A 22,457-nucleotide genomic window follows, 5' to 3' on the forward strand; every position below is an offset into this window, starting at 1 on the left:
ACATACAGAGGAGAATCAATAAGACTAAGCTCTGATTATTCAGCAGAAACCATGCAGGCAAGAAGGCATTGGGATGACATATATAAAACCTTGAAAGAAAAACACTGCCAACCAAGAATAATATATTCTGCAAAACTCTCATTCCAATATGATGGTGAAATTAGGACATTTCCTGATAAACAGAAATTAATGGAATATGTAAAAATCAAACCAAACTTACAAGAATTATTAAAGGGAGTCCTTTGGTCTGAGAACAAACAACATCAGCCCACAGCCTGAAACTAGGATGCAAGATTGTACCAGCCAGATACCAACCTAGGAAATGAACTCTCAAAAACTATCAAAACCAAAAGAATTACAACAAGGAACCAGAGAGGTTAATCTATAAATGACAACGTCAGAACAATAAAAGAAGGAATAAACAGTGTAGGTATAGAACTTTCTAATGGAGAGGAAGGCGAGGCGATACCAAGTAATAAGAGACTGGTTTAAACCTAGAAAGATAAGGGTAAATTTCAAGGTAACCACAAAGGAAGTTAACAAACCTACTCATCAAAATAAAAAAGAAAACCGTAATGTCTCAGTAAGCACAAAATCTACAGAAATGAAAAAAAAAAAAATCCACAACAAAAGGAATTCAGCACAGGAGAGTAAGAGGAACAAAGAAAACATCAGTGCCACCAAGAAAAGCACTACAAAATGACAGCAATAACCTCATAACTTTCAATAATTACACTGAATGTAAATGGTCTAAATGCACCCATGAAGAGACAGAGAGCGACAGAATGGATAAAAAAACAGGATCTATCAATATACCATCTATGAGAGACACATCTTAGAAACAAAGATGGAAATTTATTAAAAATCAAAGGATGGAAAAAATATATATCAAGCAAACAGCTTCCAAAAAAGAGCAGGAAAGGCAATACTAATCTCAGATAAAATAGACTTTAAAACAAAATCCACAAAAAAAGACAAAAATGGACACTGTGTAATGATTAAAGAGATGATCCATCATGAAGACATAACTATAATAAATATCTGTGCACCCAATGATAGGGCTCCAAAATAAATAAACTCCAAATACACTGAAAAGAGAAATTGACAGTTCCACAATAATAGTAGAAGACTTTAACACACCACTCTCAGTAAAGGACAACATCTAGAAAGAAAATCAACAAAGACACAGAAGAGCTAAAGGGCACAATCAGCCAACTTGAACTCATAGACATATATAGAACACTCCACCCAACAGCTGCAGAGTATGCATTCTTTTCCAATGCACATGGAATGTTCTCCAGAATAGACCACATCTTAGGCCACAGAGCAACCCTCAACAAAATCCAAAAGATTGAGATAATACAAAGTATCTTTTCTGACCACAATGCCATCAAGGTAGAAATAAACAACAGGAAGAGCAAGGGAAAAAAATCAATTACATGGAAACTGAATAACATCCTGCTTTAAAACCACTGGGTAATAGAAGAAATCAGAAATGGAATAAAAAATTTCCTAGAAACAAACAAGAATTAAAACACATCATACCAAAACTTTTGGGACACAGCAAACATAGCCCTCAGAGGTCAATTTATAGCAATAGATGCACACATCAAAAAAGAAGGGACAAAATCAAAACATGAGCTACACAACTCAAACAAATAGAAAGAGAACAGCAAAAAAAAAGCCCACAGCTACCAGAAGAAAGGAATAATAAAGATCAGAGCAGAAATAAGTGAAACAGAATAGAAAAACAATAGAAAGAATCAACAAAACCAAAAGTTGGTTCTTAGAAAGGATCGACAAAATCAACAAACCACTGGCCAAATTGACAAAAGAAAAACATGAGAGGACACAAATAACCCAAATAAGAAATGAAATGGGGGTCATTACAATAGACCCAACTGAAATAAAAAGGATCATAACAGAGTATTATGAAAAACGATACTCCAAAAAAATTGAAAACATAGAGGAAATGGACAAATTCCTAGAAACACACTACCTCCCCAAACTAACACAAAATGATATTGAAAATCTGAACAAATCCATAACAAGAGAAGAGATTGGAAAGGTAATTTTTAAAAACTCACATCAAAAAAAAGCCCTGGCCCAGATGGCTTCACTGGAGAATTCTACCAAACATTCAGAGAAGAGCTTACACCAGTACTACTCAAACTATTTCAGAACACAGAAAAGGAAGCGATACTTCCAAATTCATTCTATGAAGCCAGCATAACCCTGATAGGCAGAGACACCACAAAACCAGAAAATTACAGACCAGTGTCTCTCATGAATATAGATGCAAAAATTCTCAAGAAAATTTTAGCCAATAGGATTCAGCATATCAAAAAAATAATACACCACAACCAAGTAGGTATGCAAGGATGGTTCAACATTAGAAAATCAATCAATGTAATCCACTACATAAATAAAAGGGAAGAAAAGAATCACATGATAATCTCAATCAACACAGAAAAGGCATTCCACAAAGTCCAACACATATTCCTGATAAAAATGCTCAATTAAATAGGTATAGAAGGGAAATTCCTCAACACAATAAAGGGCATCTATACAAAACCAATGGCCAATGTCATTCTTAGTGGAGAGAGGCTGAAAATATTCCCCTTGAGAACAGGAACTACCCAAGGATGCCCTTTATCACCACTCCTATTTAACACTGTGCTGGAAGTCCTAGCTAGAGTAATAAGGCAAGAAAAAGAAAGGGCATCCAAACTGGTAATGAAGAAGTTAAACTATCCCTATGTGTGGATGATATGACTCCACAAGACAACTACTGAACAAATAGATTCAGCAGGGTAGCAGAATACAAGATAAACATACAAAAATCTGTTGGATTCCTATACACCAATAAGGAGAACAATGAAAAGGAAATCAGGAAAGCAATACCATTTAAAATAGCCCCTAAAAAAATAAAATACTTAGGAATAGATCTCACCAGGGTTGTAAAAGACCTATACAAAGAGAACTACAAAACACTACTGCAAGAAACCAAAAGACATCTACATTAATGGAAAAACATATCATGCTCATGGATAGGTAGACTCAGCACTGTGAAAATGACAATTCAACCCAAATAATTTACAGATACAATGCAATCCTGATCCAAATGCAAACAACATTCTTTAAAGAGTTGGAAAAACTAATCATTAACTTTATATGGAAATGGAAGAAGCCCTGGATAAGTAAAGCACTATTGAAGAAGAAGAATAAGGTAGGAGGACTTGCAGTACCTGACTTCAGAACCTATTATACAGCTACGATAGTCAAAACAGCCTGGTACTGGTACAACGACAGATACATTCACCAGTGGAACAGAATTGAGAACCCAGACGTAAAGCCATCTACCTATGGTCACCTGATCTTTGACAAGGGCCCAAAGTCCATCAAATGGGGAAAAGACAGCCTTTTTAATAAATGGTGCTGGCAAAACTGGATGTCCATCTGCAAAAAATGAAACAGGACCCATACCTCACACCATATATGAAAACTAATTCAAAATGGATCAAAGACCTAAAGATAAAGCCAAAAACGATAAAGTTCATAGAAGAAAAAATAGGATCAATGCTAAAGGCCATAATACATGGCATTAACAGGATAAAAACTATAACCAACCACACACAAACTTCAGAAGATAAGCTAGATAACTGGGATCTTCTAAAAATTAAGCACTTACGCTCATCAAAAGATTTCACCCAAAGAGTAAAAAGAGAACCTACAGACTGGGAAAAAAATTTTGGCTATGACAAATCAGAGGCCCAATGTCTAAAATCTACAAGAAAATCCAACACCTCTACAACAAAAAGACAAATAATCCAATTAAAAAATAGGTAAAGGAAATTAACAGACACTTCAACAAAGAATACACACAAGCGGCCAAGAGACACATGAGGAAATGTGCGCAATCACTAGCCATTAAAAAGGCAAATTAAAACCACAACGAGATACCATCTCACCCCAGCTTTACTGGCACAAATCAAAAAACAGGAAATAACAAGTATTGGAGAGGCTGTGGGGAGATTGGAAATCTTACGAACTGCTCGTGGAAATGTAAAATGATATAACCATTTTGGAAAATGATACGGTGCTTTCTTAGAAAGCAAGAAATAGAAATACTGTATGATCCAGCAATTCTACTCCTAGGAATATATCCTAGAGAAATAAGAATTGACACACGAATAGACATATGCACACCCAAGTTCAGTGTAGCATTTTCACAATAGCAAAAAGATAGAAACAACCTAGATGCCCATTAACAGATGAATGGATAAAAAAACTCTGGTACATACACACAATGGAGTATTACACAATGATAAAGAACAATGATGAATCTTCGAGGCATCTCATAACATGGATGAATCTGGAGGGCATTACGCTGAGTGAAATAAGTCAATCACAAAATGACAAATATTATATGAGACTACTACTGTAAAAATCATGAAAAGGTTTACATACAAAAAGAAAAAATCTTTAATGGTTACCAGGGAGGAGGGGGTGGGAATGGAAAAACACTAAACGGACAATAGGTAAGTGGTAACTTTGGTGAAGGGTAAAATAGTACACAGTACTAGGGAAGCCAGCAGAAGTTGTACCAGGCAAGGTCATAGAAGCTCCATAGACACATCCAAACTCCCTGAGGGACTGAATTGCTGGGCTGAGGGCTGTGGGGGACCATGGTCTTGGGGAACATCTAGCTCAATTGGCATAACATAGTTTATAAATAATATGTTCTATATTCTACTTTGGTGAGTAGCGTCTAGGGTCTTACAAGCCTGTGAGTGGCCATCTAAGATACCCCACTGGTCTCGCCCCTTTGGGAGAAAGCGAGAATGAAGAAAACTAAAGATATAAGGGAAAGATTAGCCCAAAGGACTGATGGACTACAACTACCATGGCCTCCATCAGACTGAGTCCAGTACAACTAGATGGTGCCCAGCTACTACCAGTGACTGCTCTGACAGGGATGACAATAGAGGGTCCCAGACAGCTGGAGAAAAATGTGGAACAAAATTCTAACTCACAAAAAAAGACCAGACTTACTGGCCTGACAGAGACTGGAGAAACCCTGAGTGTATGGGCCCCAACACTGTTTTAGGTCAGTATTGAAGTCACTCCTGAGGTTCACCCTTCAGCCCAAAATTAGACAGGCTCATAAAACAAAAAGAGACTAAAGGGGCACAACAGTCCAGGGGTAAGGACTAGAAGGCAGGAGGGGACAGGAAGGCTGGTAATAGGGAACCCAAGGTCAAGAAGTGAGAGTGTTGACATGTTGTGGGGTTGTTAACCAATGTCATAAAACAATATGTGTACTATTTAATGAGAAACTAGTTCTGTAAACCGTCATCTAAAGTACAATAAAATATAAATTAAAACATCGTTAAAAATAATAATAATGATTTTTCATTCTTTGCTTCTAGGTATCAACTCATTGGTTCCTCGTCTGCTGCTTGTCTTCTCGTCTCAGGCAATGATGTCATGTGGGATAAGGAGGCACCTATTTGTGAGAGTGAGTTGAAATATTTTTTCCCATTCAATCCTAATTTGTCCTTGGAGTTACAAGGAATAAACGTAGTCCTTCTTGTACAGAGTAGGCACTCAGATATTTCAAAATGGGAGTCATGTGCTGCATAACCCTCCTGGTTTTTATTTTAAAAAGTAATCTATCTGAAACTGTAGACTTGAACTCAGTTAAAACAATCCTACTGTCCTGCTTTGATAGTAGACTCTTTCCAGTGTGTGTCCTTTTCTTCAGTGAGTAAATTTTAAAGATATTAGAGAAAATTCAATATGTCTCTCTGCCAACTCTTAATATCACATTATAGTCCTAAGGAGTGGACCACTCCCTTCATCATTATTCTTACTCTGGATAGTATAAGGAGATCTTTTATAACTCTCAGCAATTTCCCTAATTTTATAACTCAGAATTTTCCCAATTCCTCTGGTCCTTCTCAGCTTTGATCTTCCTTTACAGTTATTTCAGGGTCATGCCCTTGGTTGCATTTATCCTTGATTAGTGGACCCTCCATCTTTGTATATGATCTTTTAAAGTGAACCTCCAAAATTCTAAGGAACATGGAAGAATGAATGATAGTAAATTGGCAAAGAGTTAAGGCTGTGAGGAAATCAGCATCGCACAGAGAGTTGGTGGGAGTGAGTGGGCACAAACTTGGGAAGACTAACAGGCAATCGATACAAAAAAAAATTAATGTAAATATCCTCTCACCCAGCAATTCCACTTCCCAGAACTCTGTTCCAAGATAATAATCATGGAATTTTTCCATGATTTCTAGGATTTTGTTCCAAAGATACTCAATGTAACATTATTTATGATAGTGAAAGATATTAAACAACCTAAACATTCAGCATGGTTTGAAAAGAAGCTAGTTGAAAATATAACTGTTATTAAAAAATGGGTACCTTCTTTAACAATCAATATCTGCAGAAGCAGCAGTCAAGAAATCAAACAACGTATCGTACTGGGCAAATCTGCAAAAGACCCCTTTAAAGTTTTAAAAAAGCAAAGATATCACTTTGATGACTAAGTTGCGTCTGACCCAAGCCATGGTATTTTTAGTCACCTCATATACATGCAAAAGATGTGCAATGAAAAAAGGAAGATAGAAGAATTGATGCATTCAAACTGTGGTATTGGCGAAGAATGTTGCATATACTATCGACTGCCAGGAGAAGGAACAAATCAGTCTTAGAAGAAATACAACCAGAACGCTCCTTAGAAGCAAAGATGGTGAGACTTCAGCTCACTTACTTTGGACCATGTCATCAGGAAAGACAATCGCTAGAAAAGGACATCATGACTGGCAAAGGGTCAGCGAAAACGAGGAAACCTTCTGTGAGATGGACTGACACAACAGCCGCAACAATGGACTCCAACAAACCAATGACCACAAAGACAGCACAAGACCGTACAATATTTTGTTCTGTTATACATGAGTCAGAGCCTACTAGCGACGATAAAAACAGTTCTTTAAGACAAGGACAAAGAATACCACATGGAGATACCTCATCTGAGTGAAAATAGTTTGTCTATATATCTACATGCTGGAATATTATTCAACGGCCAAACATACAAATGTGTGTGCACACTCACATATCTGAAAGGATATACATTAAATTGTTAAGATTAGATAACTCTTGACCATTATCAATCCCTTCTTTTTGCTTATCCATATCTTATAAATATCCTGCAATAAATGTGTATTTTATATATATATGTATGTATATATATATGCGTATACATATATATACACACACATATATGGAAACCCCGGTGGTGTAGTGGTTAAGAGCTACGGCTGCTAACCAAAAGGTCAGCAGTTCAAATCCACCAAGCGCTCCTTGGAAACTCCATGGGGCAGTTCTACTCCATCCTACAGGGTCGCTATGAGTCAGAATCGACTCGACCGCAATGGGTTTATGGGTTTAGTTTATACACACACACACACACACACACACACACACACACATATATATATAGAACACTGGCTTTTAAAGATTCAAAGAAGTGAATGAGAACCTTTGCAAGATGCCTCCTTTACCTGTCAGGAATTTTTGATTCTCTGAAAAAATTCAAATTACCAAGGAATTATCAGTTTACCATAAAAATTTATCTAGGCCTGTTACCTATTAGGGGGTTATCTTCTGTGAAAAACATTTCCATTTCTACTATATTTATAGGTCAATAAACATTTGATTGACTTAATATAAATGTGTGTGTATAATCACTTATAACAATATTTTCAAAATTATTATCCTAAGATAGAACACAGTATCCACCGTTTCATTTTATTACTGCCTAATCTGTGATTATTTAATTTCTTATGTCTTTTATATTATTGTTTTGTCTCTTTTTCTTGATGAGTACTGCCAGAGGTGGTATATTTAACCTTCAAGGATGTTATTTAATAATTAATAGAAAAGATTAGTCCAAAAGTAGGTAAATAATCTATAATAAAATAACATAGACTATTCATTCAAAATTACAAATATGTAAACCATACTAATATGTGGGTATTTTAACATGAAATAATTACTATGGGTAGACCGAAATTACATATATAGAAATTTCAAGTATTTAAAAATATCTGATTATTAATCAATATTAGAACCAAGTAAGAGTATTGTAATTAGTTACAGTTTAGGAAGTCACTTCATTCTTTGTGTTTAATATTTAAATTCATAGTAAAATAATTCATAGTTAAAAAAACTAAGCTTTTGTTTAATATATTTTCCCTTTTTCCAGGCATATCTTGTGAGCCGCCTGCAACCATAGCGCATGGATACTTCAACAGCAGCAATAGAAAACTTTTTCAGTATGGAACAGTTGTAACTTACTATTGTCACACTGGGCCATCTGGAGAAAAGCTGTTTGACCTGGTGGGAGAAACATCAATATACTGTACCAGCAAGGATGATCAACTTGGAGTTTGGAGCGGCCCCCCTCCTCGGTGTATTCCTAACGAATGCACAGCTCCAGAAGTTGAAAATGGAATTCAAGAATCAGGCAATAGGAGGTTTTTTTCCTTAAATGAGATTGTGAGGTTTAGATGTCAGCCCGGCTTTGTCATGAGTGGGTCCAGGAGTGTGCAATGCCAGGCCAACAACAGATGGGTGCCTGAGTTGCCTACCTGCTCCAGGGGTGAGTCTGCAGGGGTGTGGGGGCAGAGATGAATGACGGGATTTGTTGAAACTAAGGACGAAGTGTGTGTGTGTGTGTGTGTGTGAGAGAGAGAGACAGAGAGAGAGAAACTGGTATATAAGTACTCTATAATAACAGCTCCACTCTCCATTATCTCCATAGTAAATAGTCAAAAAACAATGGTTTATTCTGTGTCTCATCTGTGATAAACACCTTTTATAAAAAACTCACTGCCGTGGAGTCCGACTCACAGCTGCCCTACAGGGCAGGGTAGAACTGCCCCATAGAGGTTCCAAGGAGCACCTGGTGGATTCAAACTGCTGACCTTTTGGTTAGCAGCCATAGCACTTAACCACTATGCCACCAGGGTTTCCAACACCTTTTATAGGAATTGTTTAATTTACTATTTATAACAAATATATACGGTAGGAACAATCCTGATCCCCATTTTATATTAAGAAAACTGAGTTTTAGAAATGTTAAATAACTTTTCCAAGGCCACAGAGCTAGTAACTAACAGCACAACACCTGGAATTCAATAGCCTTTCTTACTCCAGGGCCTAATGATAATGTAGGATGATATGTAGGATGAATAATAATGTATAATGATGATGCTAACTGATCTGTCACTGGAAGAGGTCAGCAGGAAAATGAGCCACGGGGGACTGAAATTATTAGATGATACAAGCATCATATTAGAAAGTCCTTGGATCCTAGTCATTCTCTTCCAACTCCCCATCTTGTTACTGAAAACCTAATGCCCAGAAAGGGGAAATGAAATGACTTGCTCAAATCCATTTTTTTTTTTTTTCATTTTTCTTCCATTCAGATTGAGGTTCAAATGTGCTCTGATGCCCTGAGCACACACCAATTGGGCTGTGGATGGAGGTAGCCAAAGTCTGAGTCAAAATATGCTTGAAGCAATATGTTCTCTCACTGAGAAGTCTGTAGCTTTATTCAGATTTTGTTCCTCATTGCTTCTCTTATCTTCTGATGCTGAAATGGCTGGCACAGCAGCAGAGTGGGAAGAATCTGGGCTGGCAGAGGGACAGAGAGAAAGTTTACAGCTCAGCCTCCTAGTTAGTTTACAGTTCAGAGCAGGTAGGAACAAAGGAAGGAGGACACCTGATGCCTGTGCAGTGAGCTAGGTGAGGGGATCTGTTAGGTTAGACTTGGGCAAAGGTATCCCTTGTTGTCCAAAAGATGATGCCTATACCTTCTGGGAAATTTAAGGGTGGGTCAAGACAACAGCACTCAGTTCTGTGCAGCTGGTCAGTACTTGGGAGCAAAAGGACCTTCTGCCTTGTAATCTTAGGAATGTGTTTCAGCAGAAAAGACACAGAAAATGTGTTGGAGAAACCTTGGTTCTAATTAGAACTCTATTAGCTGAAGGACATTTGATAAGCTACTTTGCTTTTCTGTATCCTTAGTTTCATCATCAGGAAAACAACTGGAGATTTTCTTTTCACAATTGCTTTTCTGTAATGAAGATCTTCAAGCTCCCTGGCAGGTATAAAAAAAAATGTCCTCATAACTGATGGGTACTTTGGACCTGTTGTTTCCACAGTGTGTCAGCCACCTCCAGAAATCCTGCATGGTAAATATTCCTCAAGTGACAAGAACGACTTTTTCCCCGGGGAGGACGTCTTCTACAGCTGTGAGCCTGGCTACGATCTCAGAGGAGCTGCTTCTCTGCGCTGTATGCCCCAGGGAGACTGGAGCCCTGCACCCCCAAGATGTGAAGGTACCTAGGTTCTCATCTCATTTGCAGATCAAGCTCTTTATTGCTCAATCACAGTCATATTCCTTTTTTTTTTTTTTTTTTTTAGTGAAAGCGTGTGATGACATCCTGGACCAACTCCCTAATGGCCATGTACTCTCTCCCCATAGTCCACAGCTTGGGGCAAAAGTGTTCTTCATTTGCAATGAGGGGTAAGTGTGACCTGGAATAGAAACCAGGGACTGAGTGATGAATAGCAACTCTTGTGGTTGAGAGTTAATCCAAAAGGGGGGTATGACCTAATGGAAAAGAAGTAGCCAGGGAGATTAACTTCTGGAAGAGCAGTTTTAAAATAAGGGTAAGGACTCAGTGGCACCACTATCAGGAGGCAAAGAGAAAAAGGCACATATAACTCAATGTCAAGTATAAACATAAACACAACCTCTGACCTTGAATGCCTGGTTGAAAGTTGAAGTGAATATGTAAAGAGTTCTTTGGAGGCAGGAAAATATAATTTTATGGAAGGTTTGCTAGGAAAAAAGGTTTGATGTATAATACAAAGGAGCCCTGGTAGGGGCACAGTGGTTAAGTGTTCTGCTGCTAACCAAAAGGTCAGTAGGCCAAAACCACCAGCCGCTCCTTGCAAACCCTATGGGGCAGTTCTACTCTGTCCTATAGTGTGACCATGAGTCAGAATCGACTTGATGGCAATGGGTATAATACAAAAATTATTTGCAATGTGATAGGTGATGCAAGGGCTAATTCAGGAAACTTAAAGCCAATCAATAGTGGAATTTATAATAGTATAAGTATTTTTTAATCCAATAACATTTCTTCACATCAGTAATGGGGCTTTGACATTGGGACCATAATGCCATTGTTTAGGTATTATTAGTTGTTTATATGAATCTAGTAGTCTTAGTGGTGTTCACTGTCAGTATTCAGAAAGTAGCAAGGTTGGGCAATAAAGCAGTTATTTTAAAAATGTTTCAAGGACTTGATGGCATTTTAAAAAAGTCTCTCACTCAGTAGTGATCAGCAGGTTTCAGAACAACAGGATCCAATAATAAGTTGGGTGTTTCAGGGTGACTTTCTGCAAAGAGACTCCAACCCTCACCTTTCTTGTCCTAGAGCATCTACCCCAGTGTGCTTCTGTGAGCCCCTCCTGTGAGCTTCCTTCTGGACCATTACACATGTGGTGGCAAAAAGGACAATGCCTATTCTCTTTCCAGATATTCTCTGCTTTACACACACAAATCAAGAGCTGTTCTTCCTCATGACGTACTATTAAGTGGAATGTGAAAGGGTCATCAGTGAGAAATGACCTTCAGAGGGCCTGGTCCTACTGTATAGAGAGAAGTCTGGCTCTGTGTTCAGTGCCTCCCATAAATGATGCTGGGCTATGATGTTTCTGTGATTATTAAGCATTTGCCACTGGATATTATGAGTCCTTAGGATAACTTGGCCTCTGAATTTCTGCCAGCTACTGAATTCAGGTCCCTAATGAACCAAGACTTTTAGCTGGGCCTGAACCTAAGAACTGAATGGTATTTAGGCTGAGGTGAGGACATTGAGCCTCTACCAGTGAAGAGATGAAGGCAATTGTTCACGGTTCGACTTCTGCTTTCTTTCTTTAGGTTCCGACTAAAAGGCAGTTCTGTTAATCACTGTGTCTTGGTTGGAAAGAAAAGTCTTTGGAATGGCAGTGTTCCTGTCTGTGAACGTAAGTAGGAGGAATAACTACATAGCCTGAACCTTTGTCTTTTTTTTTTCCAGTGTGTTTGCCTCATGTGATCACCTGCTGTTTGCATCTCTGTTTCTTTAATTAAATCACTGATAGACATAGTCCTTTGTTCAGAGAATGTCAAGAAGCATCCTGTGGCTCTCGTACACCCTCTGTTTATGGTGCTTATTTTAAGGCACTAGTTTAATGACTGTTAAATTCTGCAGGGAATATGTGGGGAGAGATTAGAGAACATGAAGGTGTATTAAGTTTTATTTATTTTTTAGCTTTGTCATTGGGGGTAATCTCTCTTAAATTCTTATATTCTTTTGCCCTTGTACATATCTAAACTATTTATTCAGCCGGTTATTTAGTCCAAAGTGTTTACTGAGGCCAGGACCTGGGGAGACAGTAATGAATCAGCAAGAGTCATCCCTGCTCTCGTGGGGTTTATTTTCCAGTTGGGGAGGCAGACAATGAGTAAAGAAATAAACAAGTAATCAAATAAAAAAATCAGAACATATAAAATGGTAAGTTAAATAGTGATAAGTATTATTAAGAAAATAAAGTTATGTGATAAATTAGCATGGTTTGGGAATACCTTGTTATAAATCTATTTGGACATCTTATGTTGAGTATGATGATAAAACTTTTCAAGAAAATTCAATATGTAGAATCTCAGGTAGCTGACAAACTCATCCTTCTAGGGACACTTGAAGCTGAAAATAAACATAAAAATAAACAATGAGTAATACGAAATCAATAAATTCCAGGGATAGAAAGTCACTCATTGTTTGATGTACAAAGGCCCTCCCTTTGATTATATACACAACTCTGACAAGTTTAGGTACCTATTCCTAAATCCACATCAAGGTAGAACACCGAATTAGTTTTAGGGAGAGGACTGCTCCAAACAGATACACTAAAAGCAGGAAGAAATGACAGGTGAATTCCTGAAAGAAAATCAAAGGTACTCTGGAGCCATTTAATCTGGCTATAGTTATCAACATATTCTGATGACACTGTTGGATACTTGGTACTGGTACTGATGAAAATGGTCTTGGCCCATCAAGAAACATTTATATCTGTTGAAGATAACAGTACATGTTTAATAAACTTCACCAAGACTTTCCTGGAGCATAAGGTGTTTCAGGACCGGAACCTTGCCTATCTCAAACCGCATTCCCATTATCAACCCAGGAATCTTATGATGCCTCACATAAAGTAAATGGTCAAATGTATGTTGAATTAAAAAATCAATTATTTTCCAAAATGATGAAAACTACTGTTTAAAATTTTTTGTTTCTTAGAAAAACTTAGCTATCTGGAAGGTTCAGGAGAGTTGAGGTCTTTGGGGCTTTTGCAATAAACTGTTATTTAGTTCTCACCTTACTTAGTTCCTTCCTAGCAAAAGCCTCAAATATTTTAATTCCATTCACCTTAGTTATATTTCTCCTAACAGAATAAAAAATTACTCTCAACAAAGACACAGGACACTGAGTAATAACCCAGTTAAAAATCTAATGGAACTTTTTTTCTAGAAATCTTTTGTCCAAATCCTCCGGCTATCCTTAATGGAAATCACACAGGAAATCTTCTGGGAAACATTCCCTATGGAAAAGAAATATCTTACGCATGTGTTCCCGACCCAGACAGAGGGATGACCTACAGCCTCATTGGAGGGAGCACCATCCGCTGCATAAGTGACAACCAAGGGAATGGGATTTGGAGTGGCCCCGCCCCTCGCTGTGAACTTTCTGGTCCTGCTGGTTAGTGGCCATTTCCCCATGTCCTACATGGGTCAGACTATCTAGGCAAGAACCTCCTTATGTCTATAATGACAGTCGTTTTTGCTGGTGAACATGGCTGTTATTAATGGCAGAGACAGAACTACCTGCAGGCAAACAACATATGGGTTCTAGATGTGCCAAGCTGTGTCCCAGTTAGTAATATTCCAGTGGCCCTTCCTACTGGGGTAGGGAGAGTGGGATGGTGTTTAGAGGAGAAATCAGTCAGGACCAGATTTTGTAGAGAATATTTTCAAAGCACTGAAAACTGATGCCTGAGGAAATAATCTTTTATATTGTCTATAATTTTTTTTTATAGGGTCGCTATGAGTTGGAATCGACTCAACAGCAATGGGTTTGGTTTGGTTTTTGGTTATCATCTCTATTACTAGTTGTCTTTATGCCAGGTAGTATAAACGTGTGCTGAGAAAAAAGTACATGTGGGTGGCAGTAATTTACTTCAGAATTGATAATGCTATCAAGTTATTTAAAGAAACGCAGATGTAGGCATTTATACTCCACCTCTAAGTGTTCTGCTCATGACTATGTGCTCTGTCAGCCCTTCACTTCACCATTAGCAAAGAGAATTCAGGATCCCCTGAGAAGTGGAGTACCTCTATAGCTCATTCCTTTTACATATTAGTCTGGCTCTAATCTAAATGACAGTACTTGACAGTCATAGGCTCGTTTGTGGCAGTGATTGAGCACACAAGTTCCATCCTCCAGTGAGGACAGAACATTGAATTGGCAACTCCCAGATCCTGTGGTACTCCACCTGATACAGTCTGCAGGTAGAAAATACAGAGAATCATTGAAGGCTGAGAGGTCTGGGTTTAAAGAATCAATCTTTACACTGATCAGCTAGCAGTTAGTGGCTTAGGACCTGGCTGCCTCAGGCCTTCATGTGCATCTACTAAACCAAAAAAACAAACCCAGTGCCGACGAGTCGATTATGACCCATAGCGACCCTATAGGACAAAGTAGAACTGCCCCCATAGAGTTTCTAAGGAGCACCTGGCAGATTCGAGCTGCCGACCCTTTGGTTAGCAGCCGTAGCACTTAAACACTACTCCACCAGAGTTTCCGTGCCTTTACTAGGCAGAGATATTATTGGATGTGTTGGCTTGTTCGTATTTCTATGCTTAATTGAATGTCCTTTCACGTGTTTGTGTGGGAACTTGCCCTTAGTGTGCCCACCTCCACCCAAGATCTATAACGGGCATCATATTGGAGGACATGCATCTTCATATCTCCCTGGGATGACAGTCAACTACAGTTGTGACCCAGGCTACCTGTTGCTGGGAAAGCCCTTCATTTTCTGTACATACCAGGGAACCTGGAGCCAACTTGGTCATTTTTGCAAAGGTACCTCATTTCTTGGAATTTCTTAATCTTGCTTAGTTAATGTTATGAAAAATGGATGTATGAGGCTAATAAGGCTGAGAGATCATTTCTGAGAGGATAGTGAAGTAATTATCAATAAGGATAAGAAAAGCAGAACAAAAGGCAAGGAGGAAGTCTGCTCAAGGATCTTCAACTCAACTAAATAAGTAGAAAGAACTGATGGAATTTCCAGTGATGCAATAGACATCAAAAAACACCTTAAAATACTTTCCTGGCTTTTAAGTAATTGAATATTTCAGCTCTAAAGGACCTCAGGGGACCATAGGCAGTCCTCTCAAATATCCTTAGAAAGTAAATAAAGAACTAGAAGCATACTTTGTTATCAGGAAAACCGAAGCCTCAAGTCAGGGAGTGTCTTTTCAACCATATGTGAGCAAAGAGGTTGACGGCAATTATTTCCCAGCATTGCTGGTTATGGAGTCTCACTATAATGCCCAAGACCAAAGGTGGGGAGTTTATTTAATCTCTTCCATGAAACAAGCCCCAGGAATTATTTACTTTATTTCTGTCTGTGTTTGCAAAAATGACACATGGTTTTAAAAGTCTTTGTTGGCAACATTCTAATATGCTACAAAATGGGAATTAAAAGTAATATTCTATGACTAGGCATTTTACAAAAGTTATTTTGTGTTATCCTCAGAAGAATCCTGTGAGGTGGGATTATGAGTATTGCCGTCTTACAGAGGAGGACACTGAGGTTTAGAAACGTCTGGTAACTTGTCCACACAGCTCATGGGTGATGATACAAGGATTGGGCCCCTACTTTTAAACACTGCATTGTGTACTGTCTCATTTTAAATGCGGTTCATTGACTTTATAAAACTGCAAGTTAAGCTATTTTGCTTTCTCTTTTATTTTCCCTTTATAAATACTAGACAAAGGGCAGGGGTGAGGTAGGAGGGACGTCAGACATTCCTGTGTTCAAAAGTTAAGAAGCAGTTAGCCCCACAGCCTGCGCTGGTTGCAGGATCATAGGGTCCTTCCTGTACTAAAAGTCTCAGAAATCTTCTAGTCCCCCTGGTAGAGACAGAGAAAATAAGGCCTACCACAGAGATGGCAAGTGAATGTCCTGTGTTTATTTGCAAGTATGGAATGAACAAAATACAGAGTTTCTGTGACTCTGCAGTTATCCGAAAGTTCATCCTTCTTTGCTTTAGTTACATAAAGAAATGTGGAGATTCAAGGAATATTTCAAAAATTAATTGTACAGATTAAGAGTCTGTGAAGGGTCATGTCTTAAAAATAAAAGGGTATTATTCTATTCTTTTGGTAACTGCTTTCTTTTCATGTATGTAAAATTCATTTTGTCTTAACTTTCCTTCTCAAACATGTCTTATGGCAGTGGTCCTCTATCTTCAGCATTGTCAAAATCAGCCAGAAACTTTCTGTAAAAGGCAGGCTCTTAAGCTCCATTCTCATGGACTTTGATTCTGACCATTTTGAGGTGGGGTCTAGAAGTTTCTTTTTAACAAACCCATCAGAATATTCCCATGAAAGGCGATCAGAGACCACACTTTTAGAAATACAACTTTACCTTGTTGATTCTCAAATTAGGCTGGTTTTGAGACTTTGCTTGAAGTTGGAGGAGGTATCAATGGCCGGGCAGAAACAGAAAGCCCTCTATGAGATAAAGTAAATTAACGAGAAAAATTATATTTTAAATTCAGCATCATGATTTACTAACTTCTTTGTTCCATAGATAGAAATGGATCAGAAACATATATTGAATCATGAGGCAATATACCAGTATTTGTTGTATAGCCAGAGAGAGTTTACAAAATAGATAATCCTGTTTCCTCATGGTTAAGCCCACATGGCTCCAGGGCTAGAACATGGTTATCCTAACTCCTCATCTTTCGGCAACTTTCCAGTTGCAGAGGTGTTAATTATTAAAAGTGGATGTGCAGTACATTCCATACTCCCTTAATTTACGTAAGAAATGAAACTCACAAATTTTGAAATCATAAAGTGTTTGGAAAAGGTCAATAATTCTTGATTGAAAATCTGTCCTCCTCCCCCCAACCCCCTTCGCTGAGGGCAAAGTAGGTTTAGAGGCGTAGATCTTTCTCCTGTGGCAGTTTCAACTAATAATTAACAATAAAACATCAATTTCCTTCTGATTTTTCCAACTTCAGAGGTAAAATGTAGCCTCCCATACTTTATGAATGGAATCCGGAAGGAGCTGAATTACAAAAAAATTTATCACTATGGAGATAATGTTACTTTGGAATGTGAATATGGGTATACTCTGGAAGGCAGTCCCCAGAGCCAGTGCCAGGATGATGAAAGATGGGACCCTCCTCTGGCCATGTGTACCTCAAGTAAGTGCAAGTTCTGGGAAGGAATGTAAACCCTGCCCACTCATGTTTACTGTTCACTCATTCAACCGCACAGGTATCAATTGGGTGTGCAATGTATGGTATGTGCTAGAAGCTAAAGAGTACAATATGGACCCTATCTCTTCCCCAACAGCCTGGAGCAATAATAGTAAGGCAGGCCTTGATTTCCTCACACTTCTTGCCCCACCCCAGGGCTCATCTATCTCTCCTCAGGGCCCAATCTCAATGTTTTTTTTTTTAATATCACTCTGCTGTTATATATACATCACACAGTAATGATATGTTTACAGCCCGTGGCCTTAAAATTCAGGAACATATCATCTGTAGGATCAGCCTTCAAGAAATATTTTCAGGAGTGTGGAGCAAGATGGCAAAATGAATGGACACTCCCACCTTCTGCCCCAGCAACTAACCCATGGAATAATGCATACAAGCACAGACAGAGATCTCAGAACTCCAGACAGCAGCTGAGGTGTTGGAGAGTCAGAGTGAGAGGAGCAAGGATGGCATAGAACCTGGGAGAACTTACCCACTCCTATTGGGAGCACTCATTCTTCACAGCCATTTTGGGACAGGGCTGGGCAACACCTCAAAAAGGGAACACAGAAAGGGAGCTAATCTGAGGAAGATGTAGCCTGATTTTTTAAGGTGGCACAGATTGGCCATGGGAGTTTGCAGGCAGCTCAATTAGGAGGTGGTGAAGGGAGACCATAGCACTGTGAGAAAGTGCTGTTGAATCTCACTGAGACCTGAGATGAATGGACACTAGGATCAGGAGGAACTGAAAGGGCAGCAGGACAAGGAGAATACTTCAAATAGACGTGCAACAAAGAAGGAAACAGGTAGCTCCCTGCCCACAGCAGAACATTGTGGAAGACCCTGTGCAGGGACACCCGTGAGGGAAAGGCATAAAGAGCCCCCCACTCTCACCACAGGAAAGTCAAGCCCCACCACTTACTTCAGTGTCTACGACCAGTTAAACCCACTCTCCCACACACGCATACTGAATTCCAGAGATCAAGCATCCAGAATTCCTAAATTAGCACTGAAAAAAACCTGAAAGGATAAGAGTGCCCTCTAGTGGTTCTCAGGAGAAGATACCAAGAAAACTGCTGCTGGGTTGATTCTGACTTATAGCAGCCCTCTGCTGCAGAGTGGAACTGCCCCGTGGGTTCCCAGGGCTGTGAGTCTTTGTGGAGATGGGCTGCCACATCATTCTCCCACAGAGTGGCTGATGGGTTGGCAGCCAGGCACTTGGCCACTGCACCACAAAGGCGCCCAATCAGAAAATTTTCCCACAAAAATCAGAATACAAAATTTAAATTAAAAAAAGAAAGATAATGAAATGGCCCAAGTTCAACAAAAAATAGTAAAACACACAAAATCACAAGAGAAGAAGGGCCAATCAAAAGCAAAACATGAAGAAGAGGCAATTTCTCCCATGGAGGCCACACTAATGGAATGAATTGAAAATTTTCAGACAATGGTGCTAACTGTTTAAAGAAAGCAAAAAGCACACAGAAATCAAACTAGCAGAGATTAGGAAACAAATGGAGGAACAAAATGAGAGACTCAACAGGGAAATGGAAAACATAAAAAGAAGCCAAAGAGAATTACTAAAACTGAAGAATAAAGTAACTGAATTAGAAAAAGCAAGAGAAACACTCAACAACAGAGACAGACAGCCTGAAGATAGACTAAATTAACTAGAAAACAAAATAACCGAGCTTATCGGGTCTCAAGAGAAACAAAGAAAAGCAACAAACCCAAATAGAAATAATGGGATTCAATTAAGAAATCTAATATTAGAATTATTTGAATTCCAGAAAGAATCCCAGAGCACCGTAAAAATAAGGGCATAAAGCAATTTTCTAAGAGATAATCAGAATGTCCCAGACTTGAACAGAGAACCAACCGTGCAAGTACTCCTTCTTACACAAACCCAATTAGAAGAGACACAAAAAGTTCAACTCCGTGCTACATCCTAATAAAATTCTTGAAAACCAAAGACAAAGAGAGAATTCTGAACGCAGCAAGAGAAAAATGCAACATAACATACCAAGGGGCTTTCATAAGAATCGGTGTGGATTTCTCCTCAAAAACTCCAGGGGCTAGAAAACATGGTGCGACATATATAAAATATTGAATGAAAATAATTGCCAGCCAAGAATTCTTTACCGAGCAAAGCTGTCATTCAAAAACGAGGGGGAATGAAGACATTCCCAAAGAAACAGGAGCTCTGGGAATTTGCCACAACTAGACCAGCTCTGCAAGTCTGCAAGTATTATTCAAGAGAGTACTCCGAAAATTCCTAGAATCAAATGAAAATGAACACACAAGGCGAGAGCATTAAATAAATACTCATATCTATACACAGGAAAAAAGTGAATAAATAAAAAATAAGAGAGAGATCTCCAAAAAATGCACAACATGGGCAATCACAAGGACCAAGTATATGTTACTTTCAGGGAATAAACTCAATAATTAAATCCCACAAACACTACAACATCAAGTTTGTAAGAATTAAGTACAAAGTAAACTTATCAAGTATAGATTGTATATTGATACCAATGGAGACACACTAACAGAAATGGGTAAGGGAGGACTATACCAGGAGTAGATTTATTATGTTAAGGTTGTATGTTAACTGTTGTTAATATGTTAAAAGTTGTTGCAATTGTAAGTTGTGTAATGCAATATATGTGGCAAGTACTAAGAAATCACCAAAAAAAAAAAAAAATTTTTTTTCAGAAGAAGGAAGAAAGCAAAATGGCTCATCACAAGAAAGCAGCCATCGATGACTGCCCTGACAGGGAGCACAATAGAGAGCCCCTGAGGGAGCAGGAGATCAGTGGGATGCAGACCCCAAATTCTCATAAAAAGACCATACTTAATGGTCTGACTGTGACTAGAGGAATCCCGGCGGTCATGGTCCCCAAACCTTCTGTTGGCACAGGACAGGAACCATCCCCGAAGACAACTCATCAGACATGAAAGGGACTGGACAGTGGGTAGGAGAGAGATGCTGATGAAGAGTGAGCTAATTATATCAGGTGGACACTTGAGACTGTGTTGGCATCTCCTGTCTGGAGGGGGGATGGGAGGATAGAGAGAGTTGGAAGCTGGCAAAATTGTCATGAAAGGAAAGACTGGATGGGCTGACTCATTAGGGGGAGAGCAAGTGGGAGTATGGAGTAAGATGTATATAAACTTATATGTGACAGACTGACTTGATTTGTAAACGTTCCCTTGAAGCTCAATAAAAGTTAATAAAAAAAAAAAAAAAAGAAAGCAGCCAAATACAAACAAAATCAGGAAAAAAAAATCAGATTTAAAAAACAAAGAAGATATAAAACACTCAAAAAATAAATAGCAAAATAAGTGTGGTAGACACTTTATTTTCGGTAATAACCTTAAATGTAAATGGTCTAATCACCCAGTGCAAAAGGCAGAGAGTGGCAGAATGGATTAAAGAAACATGAACCATCCTTTTGCTGTCTACGGCAAACACAGCTTAGACATAATACAAACACTGAAAATAAGAGGATGGAGAAAAATATGCCATGCAACCAGTGAACAATAAACAGGAGCAGGGGTAGCCATACTGATATCAGATAAAATAGACTTCAAATCAAAACCTACTACATGAGATAAAGAAGGACATTACATAATAATAAAAGGGTCAATTCAGCAAGAAAACATAACAACTATGAATATGTATGCACCTAACAACAATACCTCAAAATATCTGAAACAAACAACGACTAATATGAAAGGAAAATAGACAACTCCACAGTAATAGTAGGGGACTTTAACACACCACTTTAAATTATATACACAGAACATCTAAAAAGAAGATCATTAAGGAGATTGAGAAATTAAATAAAACCATAAGCCAATGGGACCTAACGGACATATATAGAACACTCCACTGGGCATCAGGACGATACACTTTCTTTTCCAGCACACATGGATCATTTTCCAGCATATGCCATATTGCTAGGACACAAAACAAGCCTCAACAAATTTGAAAAGACTGAAATCATACAAAGCACCTTCTCTGACCATAATGGTATGAAGCTAGAAATCAACAAAAGGAAAAATAAGGGAAATAAATAAATAAATACGTGGGGACTAAATAGTACACTACTAAAAAGCTATTAGGTCATAGAAGAAACAAAAGTAAAATTAAAAAATTCCTAGAATCAAATGAAAATGGAGACACAATATATCAAAACCTTCAGGATGCAGCAAAAGCAATACTCAGAAGGAAATTCATAGCAGTAAAAAAGAAGAAAGATCCAAGAACGTTAACATAAGCCTACTTGAACAAACAGAAAAGGAAGTGCAAAAGAAGCCTTAAGTAAACAAACAAACAAAAAAGAAACTAATAAAGATCAGGGCAAATATATATATATATATATATATATATATATATATATATATATATACACACACATATATAAACAATAGAAAGAATCAACAAAACCAGAAGTTTGTTCCTCGAAAAGATCAATAAAATAGACAAACCACTGGCTAGACTGACAAAAGAAAAAAAACAGAACAGGCAAATAACCAATTAAGAAATGAAATTGGTGACATTACAACTAATCCAACAGAGAGAAAGAAGATTATAACTGATTTACTATGAAAAATTATACTCCAACAAATTTGAAAACATACATAAAATGGACAAATTTCTAGAAACACACTACCTACCCAAACTAACACCTGTAACCCGTTGCTGTCAAGTTGATTCTGACTCACAGAGACCCTATAGGACAGAGTAGAACTGCCCCATAGAGTTTCCAAA

General features: G+C 38.3%; 1 protein-coding gene across 8 annotated transcripts in view; it reads left to right on the forward strand.

The window, feature by feature from the left end:
- The window catches only part of LOC126061336 (complement receptor type 1-like), a 130,689-nt gene that overhangs the window by 70,870 nt on the left and 37,362 nt on the right, over nt 1-22,457 (forward strand). For 6 of the 8 annotated variants that reach the window (XR_007513767.1, XR_007513768.1, XM_049857835.1 and 3 more), the window contains exons 12-19: nt 5,433-5,521; nt 8,276-8,671; nt 10,239-10,415; nt 10,501-10,603; nt 12,029-12,114; nt 13,656-13,883; nt 15,090-15,266; nt 17,441-17,626. Coding sequence is in view for 6 of the 8 variants with exons in the window: in XM_049857835.1 (XP_049713792.1) it covers nt 5,433-5,521; nt 8,276-8,671; nt 10,239-10,415; nt 10,501-10,603; nt 12,029-12,114; nt 13,656-13,883; nt 15,090-15,266; nt 17,441-17,626 (1,442 nt within the window). In the remaining 2 variants the exon portion in view is untranslated. Of the gene's footprint in view, nt 1-5,432; nt 5,522-8,275; nt 8,672-10,238; nt 10,416-10,500; nt 10,604-12,028; nt 12,115-13,655; nt 13,884-15,089; nt 15,267-17,440; nt 17,627-20,395; nt 20,852-22,457 lie in introns of those variants that run through there. The other 2 variants (XM_049857840.1, XM_049857837.1) reach the window with 2 other exon arrangements.

The sequence above is a fragment of the Elephas maximus genome, chromosome 18, assembly GCF_024166365.1.
Source record: "Elephas maximus indicus isolate mEleMax1 chromosome 18, mEleMax1 primary haplotype, whole genome shotgun sequence".
Taxonomy (NCBI): Eukaryota; Metazoa; Chordata; class Mammalia; order Proboscidea; family Elephantidae; genus Elephas; species Elephas maximus.